Source organism: Eulemur rufifrons, chromosome 1 (assembly GCF_041146395.1).
Source record: "Eulemur rufifrons isolate Redbay chromosome 1, OSU_ERuf_1, whole genome shotgun sequence".
In the NCBI taxonomy this organism is placed as follows: Eukaryota; Metazoa; Chordata; class Mammalia; order Primates; family Lemuridae; genus Eulemur; species Eulemur rufifrons.
The window spans coordinates 63,480,849-63,506,128 of record NC_090983.1 but is presented as its reverse complement, the minus strand read 5'-3'; the positions used below and the strand labels follow the sequence as shown (position 1 = coordinate 63,506,128).

At 35.6% G+C, this 25,280-nt stretch overlaps 1 protein-coding gene across 14 annotated transcripts in view; it reads left to right on the top strand.

Annotated features, from left to right (window-relative positions):
- Positions 1 to 4,154: 4,154 nt before the first annotated feature.
- Positions 4,155 to 25,280, top strand: part of SLC4A10 (solute carrier family 4 member 10) — a 313,419-nt gene continuing 292,293 nt past the window's right edge. For all 14 annotated transcript variants that reach the window (XM_069472125.1, XM_069472121.1, XM_069472113.1 and 11 more), the window contains exon 1: positions 4,155 to 4,305. In XM_069472125.1, coding sequence (XP_069328226.1) covers positions 4,258 to 4,305 — 48 coding nt within the window. In that variant the 5' untranslated portion in view covers positions 4,155 to 4,257. The remainder of the gene's footprint in view (positions 4,306 to 25,280) is intronic.

The window sequence follows — 25,280 nt, the reverse complement described above, 5'->3', positions numbered from 1 at the left end:
ATATGGTGGGTACTCAAATTTTTACTGAATTGAGTTAAATTGGAGTGGGATGTTGCCCTCTAGTACAGAATTTAGAACAGTAGGTCTTCTATCAGCTTCCTGTAGGGGTAAATTAGAGCAAAAAGTGAAAATCAGGTCTTTGTTCCAATCTTCAGCATTGGAAAAACCAGTTATGAACTAAGAGAAGTGGGACTTGGAGGGTCTTTTAAACCTGGACATTAGCCGTACATTGGAATGGACTCCCTAATTATTATACTTATTTCATGTGTTCCTTTTCTGATAATTGATGGCTAGAATCACTATCAGGGTGGGGGTCAAGAACATTTGTAAAAAAGGAGTATTATCTGACACCTTTAAATTTTAGTACTATGCAATGAAGTTTCTTATTGTGTGCCATGTTTTGGAATGGGCATGTTTTACCCTTTTCCTTAGTTGTTAAATGTCGTCATTTTTTAAGCTGTCAAGAAAGAACATTTTTTATATCTCCTGAGTTGGTCAAATTCAACTAAATACTTTTGGATTGATATGCAGTTTATCCCTGAAGAACATAGGTTTCAATGGTGTGGGTTTACTTATACACAGAATTTCTTTGTCCTCTGCCACCCCTGAGACAGCAATACCAACCCCTCCTCTTCCTCCAGCTCCGCCTACTAAACATGAAGATGATGGGGATGAAGGCCTTTATAATGATCCACTTCCACTTAACGAATAGTAAATACATTTCCTTATGATTTTTAAATAACATTTTATTTTCTCTAGCTTACTTTATAAGAATAGAGACTATATTAATAATACATATAACATACAAAATATGTGTTAATAGACTGTTTATGTTATCAGTAAGGCTTATGGTCAATAGTAGGCTTTTAGTAGGTAAGTTTTGGGGGAGTCAAAAGTTATACATGGATTTTTGATTGCTCAGAGGGTTGGTACCCCTACCTCCCCACATTGTTCAAGGGTCAACTCTATTTGCCAAATCTACATAATGCTTTAAATTATTCAAAACATTTGTATAGGTCTCAAAGAATAAAGGTACAAAGGGATAAAACATAAGTAAAGGATATAAACAGTGCTGTGGTGCATTTTCAAATGTGAAAAATATTAATTTTTGAAATATTAATCTTGATCTAGTAATATTATCACTAACATAGTATTACTGTTCAGAATATATTTCTGAACTCATTGCCAACCTAAAGTTCAGCTATTTTATATTAAAAAGGGCCAAAGCAAAGAACTTTGCGATCTAAGCCAGAAACCTAATACCACCAGGACTGAAACTGTTTTCTTGAAATACCAGTGTTGGCAATAACCTTTAGAATACAGTATTTTCTTCCAATACAATGAATATTGGATGGCCTTTCTCTAAGATAAACATTATATTAATGTGCATATCTTAACTCCCAGGGCTTAAAATAGCAAAAGGAGGTAGGAACTGAAAGTACATTGAATCCATGCTGACTTGCATACTTAGGGGATTAGCAAAAATTGAGGTCAGCAAAAGTCCCAGGATGCAGGACAGATCAAGGAAGGAAGCACACCATGGTGGCTGTATTCCTTTCCTATTGGACACGACAGGGGCAGCTGGAGAGGAAGGTGGCTCTTCTGTTTAGTGTTTTCTGTAATTCCTCTCTGTCTGTATGGTTGGCTTATGGTCAAGCCTACTTTTATTTCATTCTTCAGAGAGGAAAATTCCACTTTAATATTGCTGGTATGACGGGAAATAGCATCAGTACATAGTACCTCACACACAGTAGGACTGATGAAATGAAAATCAGACTATTGACTCAGGGTGTCTGGAACATTTAGTTCCTTGGAGAAATTCAGTCTTGCAATATTTAATGTGATGTTTTAAATCATGGCTATCAAATTGTACTAATAGAATCTCCTTGGATTTCTAAATATGAGGAGGCTAAACAGGAACCCATTTTTAATCATCTAGGATCCTGGGAAACTTTACTATAGTGGAAAGAGCTCTGGACTAGAAGAAATATAAAAGTTACCTGGGATTATTTTTCAAAAAGTGTATCCTCACCTACTTCCTCTCCTATCCCCCACCAAGGACGTGTTAGAATCTCCAAGGCAGATAATATGTAGTTGAAAAAACGCTGCTCATGCAAGTTGGATTTCCTTTTACTATTTGTTTCTTTTCACCTCCTGAGTTTGAAAATCAATGGAGAAGCTGAGTTGTAAAATTCTTTGATTTTGTTAGCAAAAATTCCATTACCTAGTGATGGTTTTCTTCCCAGGAGTTGTCAGTGCTATACTTATCTTCTTCATTGGAACTTGTGTAATATGGAGATGTATTCTCTCAGGTTATTGGCATTAAATCTAAAGTATTCTATAAAATAGAGGTAGTGGATTAAATGAGGATCATTTTCTCTTTCTTTACTTTCTTTTTCTAGGCTAGTATTCAGTATCTTGGATCAGAGAACTTTAGAAATATAGGCTTTCTTGATCTTTAGAAGTAGAATGTCTACCGTTGCAACCCTGATTAAGTCCTACTGTACTGGTAGAAATAGTACCTCTGGCATACAGTAAGCACTCAAGTAATGGTTGTTCCAGCAAAGTACCTTCATGGTTTAATAAAACACACTGTAAGAAAATACTGATTAAAAGTAATTTAAAATACAATTTTATTTTTATTTTGGCTTTTGGAGTAAGAATCAGACTTTTTCTTAGATATATTTAAACTAATTTAGGAGAAATATAAACTGGATGACTTGGGGCTTCTTAATAGAATGGAAATAATTTTTCTAAATAGAAATTATTTATTTTTATTCTAATAAATTGCTTATGATTATTGCTTATGGTCATTTGAATGGCAAGGGAGATTTTATTCATCAGTCTGTGATAGAAAGTCAAGTTGAACCCCAAATCAGTAAATTTCTAGTAGATATCCTATTATTTAAATCTGTGGTATCAATCTCAATGTGCTGTGCACAAAGTAGCCACTCAAATATATTAATAATTATGGTTTAAAAAATAAATTTTTTTCTTATAAACATAATAGATGCTATTTTAAAGAATTGTATTGAGAAGGAAAACAGATAAAAGTTATCTATAATTCTACCTGTGATAAGCATTATAGAAAATTTTGGTGTATTGATGAAAATAATTTAATATCCACTCCTATTGATTAAAGGTTTTAGAATCTGGTAAAAATTTTCTTATTTAAGATAACTATCTTAATAATTTTCAGTCATCCTCTTTTAACCTCTGAAAGTTTTTACCCCTCTTCATTTGTAACTTCCATACTCAGTCTGAGGTCCAGTGATAGATAGGCTTCATTGCTTAAAATACTCTAGATCTATAATCAATTTTAGGAAATATGTGTAGTCACTTAATGATTGTCATCAACTATTCTCCCTATAAAAGAGCTCCTCTAACTAATTTCTTTTCTCCCATGGATTATTTAGATAACCACTACCCTTCTTGTTGATACCTTTAAGCTAAAAGGGTATATGCTTGTGCTACTCTTGTTCAGAATCATTGTTTTTTTTAAAGTGCGTTAGTATCTTGACCATTTCTACTATCAAAATATTTTCTTGCCCTGTCATTTTTGTTGGAAAATCATAGAAAAAATATATTTTATTTTCAATAGTGTATGAATTACCTAAATTTTTTACTATGCAAATACTGAAAATATAATCTAATTCTTATTGAGTCAACAATAACTTAAATGTTTGATTTTTTTTTTTTTTTGTCGTTAATGAATAGTTCAGTCTCACTAAGACATACCAATTTTGAGGTCATCTTACCTGTTTTAAAAGACCGCAGGTTCTCAGAGTAGGACACACAGTAAACCTAGTTATTAACATTATCTTGTTTGAATTATGTCTCCTGTAGGGTTCCGGGAATGAAGTGGATTGCCTCAAAGTGTCAAAATCAGGCTGAGCTGGTTGGAGGCCAGATTGGACTAGTCTATATAAGAAGTCAGCATCTTAGGTGAGATTCTTAATGCCCATTAGACTTGCAGTATTACAGGCTGTATTTTATACCAGTAGCCAGGTGTGGGCAGTGATACAGGGCTTGGGGGGAATCTCTCTTACCGGCCCAGGGATCCAAGGCATTCAGTGCAAAACCTGGCCAGCAGCCCGAGTGAGTAGGAGCCATGTGACTCTGGTGAGTTGGAGTGTGCAATTGCCTCCTGCTTCAGAGCTACCTGATCCGAATACTAAGCAGAGCGAGTGCCGGGCTGAGTGTAAGACACTGAAGACACTGCAGAGCAAGGTGCTTATTCCAGAGGCGTTACAAAACATGGAGATTAAAGACCAGGGAGCCCAAATGGAGCCGCTGCTGCCTACGGTAAGAGACAACCTGCTGTCACATAGATTAACAGCGTTTGCTGCAAAACCTGTCAGGCAAGTGGTCTGCTAGCTAGGTGCAGTGAGTGTACTTTTGGGGTGGTGGATAGCTCCCACGACATATGGACAGGGGTCTCCTCCCATCTCGGGAGACTGAAATGCATAAAGCAAAGCACATGATTTCCCTCAGCCCCCCCTTCTCAATATGGATGCACTACAGTGATGAAATGTCTCATGTTTGCTGCTGTTTGAAGAAATGGCTAGGTTTTAGCAGCAGGGGCAGTTGTATGTCTCTCTCCCTGCCTGTTACTGCCTGTCTCTCTGTTTCTCAGGCTGTGCAGTGGTTGTTTAAGCCCCTGCAAAGAAGCCCCGCTTTATCACATTTATTCCCTGACAAATTTCCTCCCCATGCCTCATTCCCGGGCAGTGAGGTGAGGGAATCTGCTGCTGTTTCAGCTCTAGAGATTGAGTCTCCGCGGAGGGGGGGGAACAGAAGGAGTGTGTGTGTGTGTGTGTGTGTGTGTGGTCAGTCTCTTTTTCAAAGGGAAATGGGTCATGGTTCATGTGCAAAGAAGGTATGCATTTTGGGGGGACAGACACACAATTCAGATTTGAATATCTGAAAGGTTCCTGAACTGTCATTTGGAAATAGCCCATCTGTTTATCTCTGGGTCCTTAAGCTGTCTCCCTAGATTTAATTTTTGGATAGGTGATTGATTTGTCTGTCCTCTACACAATCTCTCTGTCTGGCTCGCAGACTTTAGAGATCTTCAGGCAACAATCTTTCTCAGTCTGGAGCAGCTGATGTTGCTGGGTTTAAGGAAAAAAGGAAAAAAAAAACAAAAAAAAACAAAAACAAAAACAACCCAGTATTTTCTTGACGCAACAGAGACGCCAAACGTAGCTTCCAGCAATCTATCAGCGCTACCACAGCAGAAATCCCCTCCCTGCACCAAACCGGACGGAGGGGCTGTTTCTCAGCTCTCTGTTACTCAGGTTGGTGACCCACCTTGCAGACCAGGGACTGGCAGAAAGCTGTTCGTTTCTGAGTCCATTCCTAGTTTTTGAACACACCTTTAAGTCAAATGCTACCGTATGAGGAGTGAGAAAATTCCGGGCCACTGTATTTTCAGGGCCTTACCTCTCCTGCCGGTCTCAAATGCTGCAAAAAGATTCCAGTTTGCATCCCCGGAATCAGCTGTGACTACTGAGCATGCCCAGTTCTCCTCCAGCCACCAGGTTTGGGCAGACAGGGAGCAGGGAGATAGGAAGAAGGCAGGAGTCACTACTAAGAATAGAGCCTAAATAAAGGGCAGGAGACGTGTCAGAGAAGGGGAGTGGGGGTAGGGGAAGGAAGGAAATATGTCAGTGAGCCTGCCTGTTTAAAAGTAGAGATATTTCTTTGAGGAATCCAAGTGGAGTTTTACAAAAATAAAGGTAAAAGGTTTGTCCACTTTCCCAAACTTAAACAGATACATAAATTAGGATTCCTAATTTAATTGCTCAGAATAAATAGTATGAAGGATACCAGAAACAATTTCTCTGGATGAGAAAGAGGAACTGTACACAGGATTTGTGGTATGGAGATTTAGAGAAGATTAGATGTAGGGGGGAAAAAAACCTTTTTTTGGCCAGAGAGAGAGAGAGAGAGTGTGTGTGTGTGTGTGTGTGTGTGTGTGTGAGAACCTGCCCTAGAAAAGCAGGCTGAAGCCTGTTTGATTTGGCTTATGGATTGTCCCTAGTAGGGAACAGTTAAAGGGTTTAGGACCAAATGAGGATTAACTGGAGGAATTTAGAAAAGGATGACATTACTAGGCTAGATGGGCAACCAGTCTGTGTCTAAAAAAGAGCAGGGAACCATGGCTAAAATCACATAGTGATGAAGCCAGGACCAGAATATAGGTCTTCTAAAACTAGTTAAGAAATTTTGAAAAAAATTCAATATTTTTTACATCACATTCTTAACCAGGCTTAACGTGATTAGTTCTGGGACTGGAGTTTTTATGCTTGGAAGAGAGAGAGAAAGAAATAGCACTGGGCTCTGATTTAGAAAACTAATCAGATGACTTTGCAAATAATTATGTCAGGGGCAATATTGCATAATATTTAAGAACACAGTCCAGTAGGTCCTAGCACTGCTATTTATTTGCTACATGATATTGGAAAGTTATAAGCCTTAGTTTCTTCAACTGAAAAATAGAAAAGGAATGGCATATAGCTCTTGGGTTTTGTGATGAGTAAGTGAAATAACCTAGGTTAAATAACTGGCAGTTAGCAAGTGCTCAATAAACATTAGTTGCTATTATCATTGTTAATGTTGCTGTTATGTTGTTAGGAAATTAATTGCTATATATTCATCTCAATACAGACATTGACATGAAGTCTAGGTTTCAGGTTTTTATGAAGTGGGGGTTGTCAGTACTGTCTACTAAGAAAGAGAAATGGGAAATGGAGTATTGGATGAGACTCTTGCAGTGGAGGTGGGACGTGCGGTTTTTTAGTTATAGTTATGGAAACTTTGCAATATGGTTGGAGAGCCAATTGGAAAGCCAAGATTAGATATGGGACAGAAGCAGTCAGAGGTAGATAGAGAAGTGAGAGAAAAAGAAAAATCACAAGAAGGGAGAAGTATGTCACATGAGTGAATGTATTTCTGATTCAAGTGAAATGGAAGAAAAGATCATCATTAAACATCCTAAGGTTTACTACCATTTAGTATATATAAAGTACATCTGAAGGGTATGAGTGGAGGAGGCCCTGATATGTTTCTCTTTTTTTCCAGCTTCTTAGGAAGCTTCAAAGGTAATTTTCTTGTATTAGACAAGCCATTTTTGCATTTTGTAGGTCCTAATCACTCTAAGGGTGAGGGCATTCACTCTTCTGGGCCCAGGGCAGTGTGGCTTTGGTAGCAACTGAATTATGTCAGAACGTGTAGAACAAGCATTTCCAGAGGATTTATTCATTTATGAAGTGTTTACTATTGGCCAAACATGTTCTTGGTGTTGGAGATACAGCAATGAATAAGACAGGCAAAAACTCTGTGTATATGGAGCTCACAATCTAGCTAGTCTAGAAATAGGATTCAATTTAATTTTTTAAGAGACTGTTGCTTTCTCCACAAATATTTAATCATTGTTATAAGTTTTTTGAGATGGGTATGTATGGAGAATATATGTAACAGTAATAATGGTGATTTCACTTTAGTAAGGATGGAATTAACCTTTTAAAAGCATGAAGCCATATATTTAGGATTGCATTAATGATTTCACATTTTCCTTTGACATTCAATATTGAATTTGTTTCTAGGAGTAACCTAGCAACTTTTAAATTATCAAGCCATGGAAGAAGCTTCTAGGAGAATATCTTCATAACAAATATTTCTACCCTATGCCATTTAATCTTGGGTGATACATAATATGTCCACTTTGGATCCCTTCTAAGATTCTGTTGTCTTAAAAGTTACTTCTTTTAAGTTGAGCTTACTCATAAAACTTTCAGAGGTATGGAACTATAGTAAAACTCACTTTTAAAAGGTAATTTGAGGCCAGATACAGTGGTTGATGCCTGTATTCCTAGCACTTTGGGAGGTTGAGGCAGGAGGATTGCTTGAGCCCAGGAGTTTGAGATTGCAGTGATCTATGATCATACCATTGCACTCCAGTCCAGGCAACAGAGTGAGACTCTGTCTCAAAAAACTAATAAATGATTACATAAATAAATAATAAAAGATAACTTGATAGTATGGAATAGATGGTGGACTTTAGGACCTTTTTGAAATGCTGATTCTAGCTTCCAAATGGCCCAGTGTATTGAATTGTTTTATTTGTAGACAAAATGTTATAAAAAAAAATCTTCTATATTATCAAATTAGGAGAAGGAAAATGGGGCTAAAATGTCAAAGTAATAAAAAAAGTACATCAGTTGGCTAAGTAATATTGTTTTTTCTATTACATTTGAATTGAACTCTAACTTATAATCTGAATTTAAAGAAAACATACTCACTACACATGGTTCATAGGAAGCAAGTTGCATTCTAAGAAATTAATCGTCATTTCTACTTTGATGATTTGAATTGTTACTCCAGAATGGTGACTATAGAAATAAAATATATGTGTAGACTACTAATGTCAGGAATGCGTAGTAGAATCTAAAGGCTACATGTATTAAGTTTATTTATTGATTGATTTATTAGTATTAAGTTCATGATAAAAATATTGAGGTCAGATTAGGAAGTGGGATAATTTATGATGAAGAGTTAGAAAATATCTGATCCAAAGTCCGGAACTAAGATAGAGTTAGAGAGCATGGTCAGAATATAATTATACTTCTAATGTATCATTTCTTTCTAACCTTGAATGATGTTTGCTTCAGAAGTCTAAAGTGGGCATACGTAGATTGCAATGCATTACAATATGCTGCCATGCCAATGAATGGAGAAACGTGGGTGCCACTCTCGACCCTTCTATGTAGAGAAATTTCAACTCTTCTTTTCTCATATCTCATAGGATACGTGACACTTGATCATTTCACTTTTGTGAGGATGCCACTTTCACTCTATATAATAGAAATGAGTTAGGTTTTATGGGTTTTTTTTTTTAGATAACACAAAATGACATTGAAGTTTTGATATGTTCTCTTACCACAAACAATTGTCTCAGATACTCCTTGGGGTGTGTTACTGTTCATTAGAAAAGGGAAATTATTTATGTATGTCATATCTTTTGTGTAATGATATACATATATATTTTTAATAGGTCTTATTATTTAGAGAGGTTTAGACCCACAGCAAAATTGGACAGAGGGCATAGAGATTTCCCATACATCCCCACCCCTATACATGTAGAGCCTCCCTTATTAAAACCATCCCCCCACCACAGTGATATATTCATGACAATTGCTGAGCCTGTATTGACGCATCATCATCATCCAAAGTCCATAGTTTGCATTAGGAGTTGGTGTTGGATGCTCAATAAGTTTGGACAAATTTATAATAACATGTATCCACTTGTATCATATCATATAGAGTAGTTTCACTACCCTAAAAATCCTCTGTGCTCTGCCGATTCTTCCCTTCTTCCCCACTAACCTGTGGCAACCACTGATCTTTTTACTCTTTTCATGGTTTTGCCCTTTCTATAATGTCAAATAGGAGGAATTATACAGGACATAGCATTTTCAGATTGGCTTCTTTCACTTAGTAATATGCATTTATTTCCTCCATGTCTTTTCAAGGCTCGATAGCTCATTTCTGTTTAGCACTGAATAATTTTCCATTGTCTGGATGTACCGCAGTTTGTTTATCTATTCACTTACTGAAAGACATCTTGGTTGCTTCCAAGTTTTGGCAATTGTGAATAAAGCTGCTGTAAACATATCCATATGCAAGTTTTTGTGTGGACATAAGTTTTCAGTTCTTTTGGGTAAATACAAAGGAGTGTGATTATTGAATTGTATGGTAAGAGTATTTAGTATTTTTAGAAACTGCCAAACTGTCTTCAAAAGTGGCTGTACCATTTTGCATTCTCACCAACAATAAATGAGAGTTCCTGTTACTCCACACCCTCACCAGCATTTGGTGTTGTCAGTGTTTTGGATCTTGGACACTCTAATAGGTGTGCAGTAGTATTTCATTGTTTTAATTTGCATTTCCCTGATGACATATGATGTGGAGCTTCTTTTCTGTGCCTATTTGCCGTCTGTATATCTTGTTTGGTGAGATGTCTGTTAAGGTCTTTACCCTATTTTTAAATAATTTTTCTTTTTTTATTATTTAATTTTAAGAGTTCTTTTTATATTTTCGGTAATAGTCCTTATCAGGTGTAACTTGTGCAAATATTTACTCTTAGTCTGTGGCTTGCCTTTTGACAGTGTTTTCCGTGAGCAGAAAATTTTAATTTTAATGAAGTCTAGTTTATCAATTCTTTCTTTCATGGATTGTGCCTTTATTGTTGTGTCTAAAAAGTCATTGCCAAATCCTAGGTCATTTAAATTTTCTCCTCTGTTATTTTCTAGGAGTTATATAGTTTTGCATTTTACATTTAGGTCTGTAATCCATTTTGAGTTAATTTTTGTTAATGGTATAAAGTCTATGTCTAAATTCATTTTTTTTCATGTGAATGCAAAATGATTTTCCAGCATCATTTGCTGAAAAGGATATTATTTCTCAATTGTTTTGCCTTTGCTCTTTTGTCAAAGATCAATTGACTGTATGTCTGTGGGTCTATTTCCGGCATTGCTATTCTGTTTCATTGATCTGTTTGTATATTCTTTCACAAATACCACACTGTCTTGGTTACTGTAGCTTTATAGTAAATCTTGAAGTTGGGTAGTGCTCCAACTTTGTTCTTCTCCTTCAGTACTGTGTTGTCTATTATGGGTCTTTTGCCTCTTCATATAAACTTTAGAATCAGTTTGTTGATACTAACAAAATAACTTGCTGGGATTTTGACTGGGATTGCATTGAATCTAGAGATCAAACTGGGAAGACCCGACATCTTGACAGTATTGAGTCTTCCTATCCATGAACGTGGAATCTCTGTCCATTTATTTAGTTCTTTGATTTCTTTCACCTGAATTTTATAGTTTTCCTCATGTAGATCCTGTGCATACTTTGTTAGACTTATACCTAAGTATTTCAGTTTTTTGTTTTCCAATGTAGATGGTATTGTTTTTTTAATTTTAAATACCATTTGTTCATTGATGGTGTGTAGAAAAGCAATTGACTTTTGTATATTAAGCTGGTATCTTATAACCTTGTTATAATTACTTACTAGTTCCAAAAATTTTCTTGTTGATTATTTAGGATTTTCTGCATAAGTGATCACATCATCTATAGACAGTTTTTGTCTTTGGGAAGAACTTCCCAATCTGTATTCCTTTTCTTTTTTTGTCTTATTGCATTAGCTAGGACATCCAGTACAATGTTAAAAAGCAGTGGTGAGAGGGACCTCCTTGCCTTGTTCCTCCTGATCTTAGTGGGAAAGTTTTGAGTTTCTCTCCATTAAGTATGATGATAACTGTAGGTTTTTCTTGTAGATCTTCTTTCTCAAGTTGAGGAAGTTCCCCTCAATTCCTAATGTACTGAGAGTTTTTTTTTAATCATGGATGGGTATTGGATTTTGACAATTGATTTTTCTGCATCTATTGATATGATCATGTGATTTTTTATCTTTACTCTGTTGATATGAGGTATTGCATTAATTAACTTTCAAATGTTAAACTAGTTTTGCATACTTGGAAGAGATTTCACTTGGTTGTGATGTGTAATTAATTCTTTTTATACATTGTTGGATTTGATTTGGTAATATTTTTTGAGCATTTTTGCATTTATGTTCATGAGAAATATTGGTCTATAGTTTTCTTCTAAAATCTTTGTATAGTTTTGATGTTAGGGTGATGCTGGCCTCATAAAGTTAGTTAGGGAGTACTTCTTCTACTTCTCTCTTCTAAAATAGATTGTAGAGAATTGGTATAAAATCTTTTTTAACAATTTGATAGAATTTACCAGTGAACCCATCTGGGCTTGGTGCTTTCTGTCTTGGCAGGTTATTAGTTATTGATACCATTTTAAAAAATAGACTCATATATTTTGACCAGAGGACTGTAGCGATCAACTGAAGACTAGATTTTAGACTGGCCTCTTAATTTACAGATGATGAAACTGAATATCAAAAACATAAAGACATATTTTTAAGAGTATGTTACTTATAGTAATGTCAGAGCTTGGCCTAGAGTCCAAATCTTTTGATTCCTAGTTTATCATTCTTTCCACTATTTTATCATCTCTATTCTAGCATAGAGTCAACAATTGAGTGCCAAACTAATAAAATGGTAATTAGGCAATCTTTGTGAAGTAACAATAGATATTGTCTCAGGTTCCTGATAATAGAAACATCTCTAATCCTTATGATAATCCTGAAAGGTTGCTACTGTTTTCTAGTCTTACAGAGGAGAAACAGAGGCTCAGAGAGTTGAGCAAATTACCCAAGTTCACATAGCTAATAAGTACTAAGCTAGGATTTGAAGATATTTCATCTAGTTACTAAGTGACTCTGTTCCTTTAAAGCCAATTAAACAATAAAAAGGAATTTCATTATAAAATGAACTTTCACTTCTACCCCTTCAATCCAATATGAAAGTACTCTGATACAAGGTGCTATAAAATGTAAGGTATTGTTGGCCACATATTGTGTGATTCCATTTATATGAAATGTCCAGAATAGGTAAATCCTTAGATTAGTGGTTGCCAGGGATTGGGGCATAGGGGAGACTTAGGAGTGACTGCTAAAGGATACAGAGTTTCTTTTTGAGGTGATGGTAATGTTCTGGAATTAGTGGTGATGGTTGCACAACATTCTGGACATACTAAAAACCACTGAATTATACACTATAAAATGAAGAATTTTGTTACATAAATTTTATGTCAAAAAATTGCGAAAAGGATTTGTTATTGTTTACTATTATTACTAACAGGGAGAAGGCCGAGGATCTGAACAATACTTATCTCAGTCACATTTATATAAAATAAGAAGACTGCAAATAAAATAGTTTTAAAAACTAAAAATAACTTCAGATACACACACACATATGCAACCCCCCCCAGATATTTTTTACCACCAAATCTGTTCTCTTTGTGAATGTAATGGTGAGGTTGGTCAGTGTTTCAGTGAACTATTTGCAGACCTACAGATCCATTGGAATATATATTCAAAGCTAAGTTAAAAGAGTATATGGCACATTCTATGTACTAGAGAGGAAGAAAACTATATTTTACTTGGGCCACATTTTATTTAGATATTTAATTGCTTGTGGTAGAATTTAGTAGTTTTGTCTTACTGGGATCTTCTAGGCAATATATTAAGGATGACATGGAAATTCCTGAGTCCCATTTGTATTAATATAATTGTTCCTACATTAAGCCTAAATACTAAGTTCATGTTGAATTCCAAATAGTTCAGAACTCTAGAGATGCTCTCAGAGGATGAAAATGGAGATTAATCTACAGACTCAGTTGTATAGAGTGAGGATGTATGATAGCTAAAGACTCTTTGTATAGTTTTGAAATAATGACAAAGTCCCTGTACCAGTATCAGCAAGACTTACTCATTCATTATGAAAATTATACTCTAAGGATCTAATAACCAAGTTTTTAAAGCAGAATTTTCCCATTGCATATTGAATGTGTTAGGTTGCTGGAGTGCCTCCAACATTTATTTGTAACTCTGCTTGTTCTTGCTAATTCTGAAAAACCAAAATTATTTAGATAAGGCTATTTCTTTCTAATAGCTTTTTTTTTATTACTAATGAGACTTTGATATCAAAGATGATGACCTAGTCAAATTTCAGAAAGCAAGTGCCATAAAAAGTAGTTAGGTATATAACAACTACCAGATGGGATCAAAACATAATGTAATAAAGCACATTTAATCATTGTTAAATTCATACTGCTTCTTTCATAAATAAGGTGGTGAATTTCTGTTGGTATTTAAGTTTCTCTGGAAATAAGTCTATCCAAACTCATCTAATTTGCTCAAAAATAAGAATGAGGTGGGAAAAAAATGAATAAAACAAACAAACAAAGAAACAGAACAAACCTGACATGGAGACAGCAGCAAGACATAGCCCTAATGTTATGTTATTTGAATGCACACCATGTACTTTGTGCTTTATTAACATAGTATAACTTTGTCGGTCAAAAACATCTGATATTATATAATTGACAGAGAACATCTAGTAGATATAAAAATTTAGTATTTTTCACTCTTAAAGGAATTATTGAGAACCTGAAACTTGAGGACCATCAGCATCGGAATTATCAGGAGGGCTAGTTAAAAATCCAAGTTCCAGGTCTTAGTCAAACCTACAGGCTCAGAATATTAAAGAGTAGTACCAGGAAACCAGCATTTAAAAAAGCCCCGTAGGTGATTCTTGGGTACATTAAAGCTTCAGAATTTTTGCCTTAAAAAAATAACAAAATAGAAAAAAATCATTGCATGTTTTAAAATTATTTTAGCTTTAAAAATGCTGGAAGACCAAGTTTTGCTATAAAACAAAGAGAGCCATTTTTAATAAATCATAATGGGTTAGGAAATTAAGTGCTTATTGCCCATTTTACTTATGTATTATATATTATTTTGAAATATCATGTGTATACATATATTTATATATACATACATGGTCCCAACTTACAGTGTCTCGACTTTCAACTTTGTAATGGTGCAAAAGCTAGATGCATTCAGCATTATCCTTGACTTATGATAGGATTACATATAGATAAATCCATCATAAGTTGAAAATACCATAAGTGGAAAATGTACTTATGATATTTTCAATTTTTGATGAGTTTACTGGGACATAACCCCACTGTAAGTTGAGGAGCATCTGTATATAAATTATTTTGCTTGTGTATAAACACAAATACATATAACTTGTTTCCTCAGTGTGTTGAATTCTTTTAAAATAGGAAACACTAATTTGTTTGGGTTTGATAGAAAAATCAGTGAAAGAGGTCCCATCTGAATTTATGTACTTATGTATCTAAAATTATCATAAAATACACTACATTTTAAAATAAATTCATTAATAAAACAACATTATTGTGTTTCCAACAAAATATTTACAACAAAAAATCAAAATCAATTTAGGAATTTTTTCTTCTTATCTAAGTTTTTATTCTAAACCGCAAATAAAAGAATAAGACCTCTGCCCCAGTCTGATAGGAAGGGTCAAGATTTTGGCTCTGAAGGTTGTTTTTTATTTTATTTTATGTCATTTTTATTTTTTTTTTAATTTTTTTATTTCAGAATATTATGGGGGTACAAATGTTTTGGTTACATGGATTGGTTTTGTACTCCTTGAGTCAAAGTTACAAGCGTGTCCATCACTCAGATAGTATACATTGTACCCGTTAGGTATGATTTCGCTCATCCCCTCCTCCCTCTCCCCCTGCTTGATTTCCATTGAGTTTTATTTTCATGTGTGCACATGAGTGCTGTTCAGTTAGTTCCAATTTAATACTGAGTACATGTGGTGTTTTTTTTTCCATTCTTGCGATACTTCACTTAGGAGGATGGTCTCCAGTTCCGCCCAGATTGTTGCAAAAGGTATTAACTCATGTTTTATGGCTGAGTAGTACTCCATAGTATACGTATACCACAATTTATTAATCCACTCATGAATTGATGGGCACTTGGGATAATTCCACATGTTTGCAATTATGAATTGTACTGCAGTAAATATTCTAGTGCAAGTGTCTTTTTGATAAAAAAGACACTTGGGTAAATACTTAGTAGTGGGATTTTTTGGGTAAATACTTAGTAGTGGGATTCCTGGATCAAATGGTAAGTCTGATTTTAGTTCTTTGAGGAATCTCCGTACTATTTTCCATAGAGGCTGCACCAGTTTGCAGTTCCACCAACAAAGTATAAGTGTTCCTTTTTCTCTGCATCCACACCAGCATCTATTGTTGTGGGACTTTTTGATAAAGCCATTCTCACTGGGATTAGGTGATATCTTATTTTGGTTTTGATTTACATTCCTCTAATGATTAGTGATATTGAACATTTTTTATGTTTTTATTGGACTTTAATCTATCTCCTTTTAAAAAAGTTCTATTCTTGTCTTTGGCCCACTTTAATGGGGTTGTTTGATTTTTTCTTGCTGATTTGCTTGAGTTCTTTGTAGATTCTGGTTATTAGGCTTTTATCAGATGTATAGCATGTGAATATCTCCCATTCTGCAACTTGTCTATTTGCTGTGTTAATTGTTTCCTTGGCTGTGCAGAAGTGTTTTGATTTAATCAAGACCCATTTATTTATTTTTGTTGCTGTTGTGATTGCCCTTGGGGTCTTCTTCATAAATTCTTTGCCTAGGCTGTTATCTAGAAGAGTTTTTCCAACATTTTCTTCTAGAATTCTTGTGGTTTCATGCCTTACATTTAAGTCAGCTATCCAACCTGAATTAATGTTAATGAATGGTGAGAGATACAGATCCTGTTTCAAACTTCTACATGTGGCTTATCCAATTTTCCCAGCACTATTTATTGAGTAGGAATTATTTTCCCTAGAGTATATTGTTGTCTATTTTGTCAAAGATCAGATGGCTATATGTGGATGGTTTTATATCTGGATTCTCTGTTCTGTTAGTCTATGTCTTTATTTTTGTGCCAGTACCATGCTGTTTTGGTTACTATAGCCTTGTAGTATAGCTTAAAGTCTGGTAAAGTGATGCCTCCAGATTTGTTCCATTTGGTTAAGGTTGCTTTGGCTATTCAGACTTTTTCTGGTTCCAAATGAAGTGTAGAATTATTTTTTCTAGATCTGAAAAAAATGATGTTGGTATTTTGATGGGAATTGCATTGATTATGTAAATCTCTTTGGATAGTATGGACATTTTAACAATGTTGATTCTGCCAATCCATGACATGGTATGTTTTTCCATTTGTTTACATTATCTGCAATTTCCTTCCTCAGTGATTCATAGTTCTCCTTGTAGAGATCTTTCACCTCCTTGGTTAAATGTATTCCTAGGTATTTTATTTTCTTTGTAGTTATTGTGAAGGGTATTGAGTCTTTTATTTGATTCTCAGCTTGACTGTTATTCATGTGCAGGAATGCTACTGATTTGTGTACATTGATTTTGTAACCTGAGACTTGGCTGCATTTATTTATCAATTCCAGGAGTCTCTTGTCAGAATTTTTGGGGTTTTCTATATATAAGATCATATCATCAGCAAAAAGCAATAGTTTGACCTCCTCTTTCCCCTTTTGCATATCCTTAATTTCCTTCTCTTGCCTGATTGCTCTGGCTAGGACCTCCAATACTGTGTTGAATAGAAGTGGTGACAGTGAGTATCCTTGTCTTTTCTAGTTCTGTGTGGGAATGCTTTCAACTTTTCCTTGTTCACTATGATGTTGGCTGTGGGTTTGTCATAAATGGCTTTTATAATTTTTAGATATATTCCATCTATGCCTATTTTGTTAAGAGTTTTTATCATAAAATGGTGCTGAATTTTGTGTAATATGTTTTCTGCATCTATGGAGATGGTCACATGATCTTTGTTTTTGCTTCTGTTTATGTGGTGGATCACATTTATTGATTTCTGTATGTTGATGTATCCTTGCATGCCTGGGATGAAGCCCACTTGTTTGTGATGGATTATTTTTTTGATGTGCTGCTGAATTCAGTTTGTTAGAATTTTATTGAGGATTTTTGCATCTATGTTCATCAGGGATATTGGTCTATAGGTTTTGTTTTTTTGTCATTGTGTCCTTTCCTGGCTTTGGTATCAAGGTGATATTGGCTTCATATAATGAGTTGGGGAGGATTCCTTCCTTCTTGATGTTATGAAATAATTTCTGCAGTATGGGTACGGATTCGCTAGATTCTTGAAAGCAGAGTCTATTTTAGATAATTTTGTGCTGCTCTCACAGAGCCAAGTGGATGGAACTCCTTAAATATGTCATGGGTGATATATTAAGCAGCAATACTAGTGGACATTAATTGTTAAGAGCTTGGACTGTTGATTCAAATAGTCCTGTTTCAATTAATAGGGATGCCAACTTTGGCAAGTTACCTAAATATTCAAAGTCTTACTTTTCTTATCTATAAAAGAAGAATGGTAGCCATAATAGTATCTACATCACAGGTTTATGTGAATTAATGAAAAAGTATATTGCTAAGACTAATGATTCAATAGTAATAGCTATTATTATATTAATATAATCTCATCATAAGTTGAAAACTCATTCAACTTATATTAATATTGTATATTTGTATATTATGTAACATAAAAACTATATAATTATAATATATAATATACTAATAATATAAATATATTACATAATAATCATATCTATATTAATGTAACTATATTATAATATGTAATTATAATATAAACATTATTATATTATATGATAATATAATCTTATAAGTAAAATAAAATACATTTTTCCTAATTATAAAATTAATAATTGTCTTTTAGGATAGCTTATAAAGCATTGAGGGTAAATATAAAAGAAAATACTCATTTTGTAATTTTTTAGCTTTTTATTTGGAGATAATTTTGCACTTACAGAATAATTGCAAAAACAGTACACAGAGTTCCCATACACCTTTTGTCCACCTTACCCTAATGTTAGCATCTTACATAACTACAGTTAATTATCAAAACTAAACTAGAAAGTTAACATTGATACAATTATATTAACTAATCTACCATATTTATTCTAAAATCATTACTCTTCCTCTAATGTCCTTTTTATGTTCCAGTATATAACTTGGAATACCATGTTGTATTTAGATATCATGTTTCTTTAATCTCCAATTTGTGACAATTACTTAGTCTTCCCTTATCATTCATTACCTTTCCACTCTTGAAGTGTACAGGCTAGTTTTCGGAGAGATTATCTCTCAATTTGTGTGTGTTTGAGATTTGCATGATTAAATTGAGGTTGTGCATTGTTTGTCAGCAATATCATAGGCATGATGTTCCCTTTTTCATGCGTTATATCAGAAGATATGTGATATCTTATTTCCTGTGATGTTGACCTTGATTATAGAGGTGTCTTCTGTTTTTTCACACTGAGAAGTCAAAAATTTTCCCTTGGGGATATACTTTGAAACTGCAAATATCCTGTTTTCCTCAAACTTTTGCACACTGATTCATTGGTGAATATTTCTTGTAGCACTTGCCTCAGTGGTACTTCCTTAATAGTGATTTCATTTAAGTTTTCTTTTGTTTTAATTGACACATAATAATTATACATATTTTTGTGGTACAGGGTGATGTTTTGCTACATGTATGTATTTTGTTATGATCAAATCAGAGTAAATAACAATTCCATCACCTCAAGTACTTACATTTTTGTGGTGAGAACATTCAAAATCCTCTCTTCTTGCTACTTTGAAATATACAATACATAATTGTTAACTACAGTCACCCTACCGTGCAATAGAGCACCAGAACTTATTTCACTTATCTAATTGCAACTTCATACCCATTGACTAACCCTTCTCCATCACTCCTTTCCCTATACCCTCCCCAACCTCTGGCAACCACTGCTCTACCCTCTACTTCTCTGACATCAACGTTTTTATTTCCACATACTAGGTGATTTCAAAAAGTTCATGTAAAAATTGAATTGAAAGATAAAAATTAGAAAACATAAATTTCATTTCTCAACATAAGCTCCATCAAGGTCAAGACATTTTTACTGGTGATTATACCAGCCATTTAGTCTATCCCTAAAGAACTGAGGGTCCTAGGAGTTTAACCATGTCAATGAAGTCTTTTTTACATTATTAACTGAAGAAAAATGAGGTCCTTTTATAGATTTTTTTAAGATTAGGAAACAAAGAGAAGTTAGAAGGAGCCAAATCAGACTATAAGGTGGATGCCACATGATTTCCCATTGGAAACCCTGCAAAATTACCTTTCTTTGTTGAGAGGAATGAGCGGGAGCATTGTCCTGATAGAGAAGGACTCTCTGATGAAGCTTTTCTGGGCATTTTTCTGCTAAAGCTTTAGATAACTTTCTCAAAACACTCTTATAATAAGCAGATGTTATCATTCTTTAGCCTTCCAGAAAGTCAACAGGCAAAATGCTTTGAGCATCCCAAAAAACTGTTGCCATGACCTTTGTTTTTGACCAGTCTCCTTTTGCTTTGACTGGACCACTTCCCTGTGTTGGTAGTCATTGCTTTGATTGTGCTTTGCCTTCAGGACCATACTGGTAAAGCCATGTTTCATCTCTTTTACAATTCTTCAAAGAAATGCTTCAGGATTTTGATCCCACTTTTTAAAAATTTCTATTGAAAGCTCTGCTTTTATCTGCTGCTGATCTGGGCCCAATGATTTTGGCATGCAACAAATGGAAAGTTTGCTCAACTTTAATTTTTCAATCAGAATTCTGTAAGCTGAACCAATTCAGATGCCTGTGATATTGGCTATTATTTTTGCTGTTAATCATTAGACTGCTTCAATTAGGGCACAAACAAGATTAATTGCAAATTGATGTGAATGGTCTGTCACTGTGGGTTTCATCTTCAACATTGTCTCATCCCTTCTATAAATGAATTATCCATTTGTAAACTGCTGATTTATTTTGAACATTGTCCCCACAAACCTTTCATAAAGCATCTGTGGTTTCACCATTCTTCCACCCAAGGTTCACCATAAATTTGATGTTTGTTTTTGCTTCAATTAAAATAGAATTTATGTTGCTGTGATAGGAGCTCTTTTCAAAGTGTTGGCTTATCCTTCTTATTGCCTTAAGCTAGATTTTGTTCTGACTTGTTGTAATAAGTTAGTACAAGTTTATTTTGATTCAAAAGTAATTTGAAATCCATACATCGTTTTTCATGGTATGCATTATCCCTCAACTTTTTGAATATTCCTTGTATAAGTGAGATCATGCAGTATTTGTTCTGTGCTTGGCTTATTTCACTTAACATAATGTCTTCTGGGTTTATCTGTGTTGTTGCAAATGACAGGATTTCATTTTTTTTGTGGCTGAATACTATTCTAGTGTGTGTGTGTGTGTGTGTGTGTGTGTATGTATTACATTTTTAATCCATTTATTCATAGATGGACACTTAGATTGATCTATATCTTGGTTATTGTGACTAGTGTTATGATAAACATGGAAGTACAGATATCTCTTCAACCTACTGACTTTATTTTCTTTGGATATCTACCCAGTAGTGGGATTGTTGGGGTCATATGGTAGTTCTATATTTAATTTTGTGAAGATACTATTGTCCATAATGGCTGCACTAATGTATTTTCTCACCAACAGTGTATAAGAGTTCCTCTTTCTCCACATTCTCACTAGCATTTTTTCTTTTTTGTTTTTTTGATAATAGCCATTCTAACTGGTGTGGTAGTTCATTGTGGTTTTGATTTACATTTCCCTGATCATTAGTGACATTGAGCATTTTTTCATATACCTGTTGGACATTCATACATCTTCTTTTGAGAAATGTCTATTGAGATCCTTGGTCCATTTTAAAATTGGATTATTTGGGGTTTTTGCTATTGAGTTGTTTGAGTTCCTTATACATTCTGGATCTTAACCTTTTGTCAGAAGCATAGGTTGCAATATTTTCTCCCATTCTGTAGGTTGTCTCTTTGCTATGTTGATTGTTTCCTTCACTTTTCAGAGGCTTCTTAGCTTGATGTAATCCCATTTGTCTTTTTTTCTCTTTTGTTGCCTGTGCTTCTGAGGTCTTATGCAGAAAATTCTTGCACAGACCAATGTCATGAAGCATTTCTTCTATGTGTTTTCGTCTAGTAGTTTTATAGTTTTGGGTCTTACATTTAAGTATTTGGCCGATTTTGAGTTGATTTTTGTAAATTATGAGAGATAGAGGTCTAGTGTCATTCTTATGCATGTGGATATCTAGTTTTCCCAGCACCACTTATTGAAGAGACTGTTCTTTCCCCAATGGGTGTTCTTGGTGCCTCTGTCAAAAATCAGTTGGCTGAAAATATGCAGATATATTTCTTAGTTTTCCACTCTGTTCTACTGGTTTATGTGTTTGTTTTTATGCCAGTACCATGCTATTTTGTTTACTGTTGCTTTATAGCATATTTATAAGTCTGGCAGTGTGATACTTCTAGCATTGTTCTTTTTACTCAAGATTGCCTTGGCTATTTGGGGTCTTTTTTGGTTCCATGAAAATTTTAAGATTGGTTTTTCTATTTCTGTCAAGAATGTCATTGGTATTTGGATAGGAATTGCATTGACTCCATAGACTACTTTGGGTAGTGCTGACATTTTAACTATATTAATTCTTTCAATTCATGATCATGGGATATCTTTCCATTTATTTGTGTCCTCTTCAATTTCTTTCCTTAATGTTTTATAGTTTTCATTTTAGAGATCTTTCCTTCCTTGGTTAAATTTATTAATATTCATTTAGTTGTTTTTTCCTAAAAAGATAAACAAAATTGACAAACTGTTAGCTAAACTAAGAAAAGAAGAGAGATGACTCAAATAAATAAAATCAGAGATGAAAAAGGAGACATCACAACTGATGCCAGGGAAATACAAAGGATCACTAGAGACTATTGTAAAAACTATATGCCAAATAATTGAAAACCTAGAAAAAGTAGATAAATTCCTGGACACATACAACCTACCAAGACTGAATCATGAAGAAATAGAAAACTTGATAGACTGATAACAAGTAACAAGATTGAATCAGTAATAAGAAGTCTCCCATCAAAGAAAAGCCCAACACCTGATGGCTTCACTGCCAAATTCTACCAAACATGTAAAGAAGGACTGACACTAATTCTTTTTAAACTATTCCAAGAAATTGAAATGGAGGGAATCCTTTCAAACTCATCCTACAAGGCCAGCATTACCCTGATAGCAAAACCAGACAAGGACACAACAAAAAGAGAAAACTACAGGGTGATATCCCGGGTGAACATATATGTAAAAATCCTGAACAACATACTAGAAAACCAAATCCAACAGCACATCAAAAGATCATTTTGATGATCCCACAATCAAGTGGGATTCATTTCAGGGTTACAAGGACTGTTAAATATACATAAATAAATAAAAGTGATACATCACAGTGATAGAATGAAGGACAAAAAGCGTATGATCATTTCAATAAAGGCAGAAAAAGCATTTGATAAAATTTGACATTCCTTTATGATAAAAACCCTAAACAAATTGGACATAGAAGGAATGAAGTTCAACACAATAAAGGCCATATATGGCAACCCACAGCTAACATCATACTTGAATGGGAAAAATAGAAAGCTTTTCCTCTGAAATCTGAAACAAGACAAGGATGGCCATTTTTACCACTTCTATTCAACATGGTACTGGAAGTCCTTGCCAGAGTAATTAGGGAAAAGAAAGAAATAAAGTGCTTTTAAATTGGAAAGGAAGAAGTCAAATTGTCCCTGTTTGCAGATGATATGATCTTATATGTAAAAAACCCTATGAAATCCACCAAAAAACTGTTAGAACTGGTAAACAAATTCAGTGAAGTTACAGAATACAAAATCAACATACAAAAATCAGTACCGTTGGAGTAGCAAGATGGCTGACTAGAGACATCAGTTGCCAGACTGTCTCAGAAAGAAGGAAAAGTTTTAGATGAACAAAAACTTAGCACAGTTGTAATTCTGAGGGAAAAGAGGCAGAATCTACCAGAAATTCTACAGGAAGGGGTTGCAGAGCATAATAAGAAGCAGCAAGATTTCAGCAGAAATCAACCCCTGAGGAATTTGGAGCCCTGTGGAAAGGGTAGATGGGAGTGTTTGTTTTTCCTCCTTTCATGCCTCTGGCAGACTGCAGGCTCCCAAACTGTTGGAGGGCTTCTCTACCCACACAAGCCCAAAAGCTGCTGTGGTTAGTGAACTGGGAGCTTCTTGAGAACAGAGCACCAGGCTGCCAACCCCTTTACCACAGACCTGAGCTGAGGCGACGGCACCATACTGCTTTTCCACTGATTGTGTGCCTTTTTCCTCCCAGGAAGCTTCAGCCCTTCAGTTTTTTGGTCATTGGACCCCACACAAACATTTCCCAACTCCTGCCCAAACTGAGGTGGCCACAGAGGGCTGGTGAGTCCCAGAGCTTGAACATTCTGGGTAGGCTGCTTTCAGGGGGGAGGAGAGTGCAGCAAGCCAGGGGGACCCCTTGGGGTAAAGGGGACCAGAGTTCCAGTTCTCTATTCAGACTCTTCTTCTTCTCCTCCCCTCGCCCTCCCATACCTGCTGATACAGCTGTGGCAGTTCCCAGATGAGTCTATGTGGATGCCCCCAGTTGAGCCAGAGCTCTCGAGTGGCTGCTTCACCTCCATTGGGATACTCACCACACCAAGACTTTCACAGGGAGTGGGGCTTACCCCTTTCCTCTTGACCTACAGTGGACCAAGGGATGATTGGACTGTAAGCTCCTTTCCCACCATCCTTCCCCAGTGCTGTTTGCCTGGCTATTCCTGCAGAGCAGGCTGTACCCCAAAGCAGAGGGACATTAAACCTACTTGAGCAATTCACGGCAACTTGGGACCATCATGCTTCTCCCTGGCATGGTCAAGGATTGAACCTGGGGGAACAGATGACAGGCCTGCAGGCCGGATCCCATACCCCTCCTCAATCATGTTGCTCGGAGGCACAGAGAGGAGATTTGTGAACTAATCTTGGGAGGTGAGGGAGCCCACACAGGCAGAACTGAAAGGAAATTGCAGTATGGGTCAAAGTCACAGTGTACTTGAAGAGCACTCATTCTACCACAGGAAAGCCATACTTTGGTCTAGGGTGGTACCCTGGGCAGGGAAGCTTCCAGTATGCAGTACCATTGCTGGTAAGCTCAGCTAGTTTGGGCTGCTGCCTGCAGCAATGTTCCACAAGAAGATCTATGGGCAAGGGAAGAGAGTGAAGAGTGAAATCCACTCTCATCTTTCAGACCGTGAATCCCAGCCTGCCCCTCTTTCATGAGCAAACTTTTTGGCTCAGTAGGGCTGCTTCAGCACCCCCTGGTGGCTTTCCCCAGCAGCCTGGAAGCTGACACTCAACCTTTGCCAAGATAGCTCTTGTGCTAGCCTGTGTGAAGCCTGAATGCAGGCTCACCCAACCAAGCCCCACCCAGCCTCACTCTTACACCCACCTTGGTCATGGTGGAGCATAAGAAGGAGTGACTTGGGAGCTCCAGGACCCTGCCCACCACCTGGGGTATCCAAATGTTTCTCCTGATTGACTAGAGCTGGTCACAGGTTCAAAAAAACACCACTGCAACCGGCTCTTTCCTATAAGCACCACCTATTGTCAGGGAGGACAACTTGTACATCCCATTACAGCATTTCCTTATTCAATCATATAGGGGGTGACTGACTTTTAACCACAATTGCCACTTGCTGACTTAGAGAATAAACTGGGCATCCCAATATAATTCATACTGTTAAGAAGACCACAAGGCTAGGGAACGAGAAAGGATTACAAAAACCTCCATC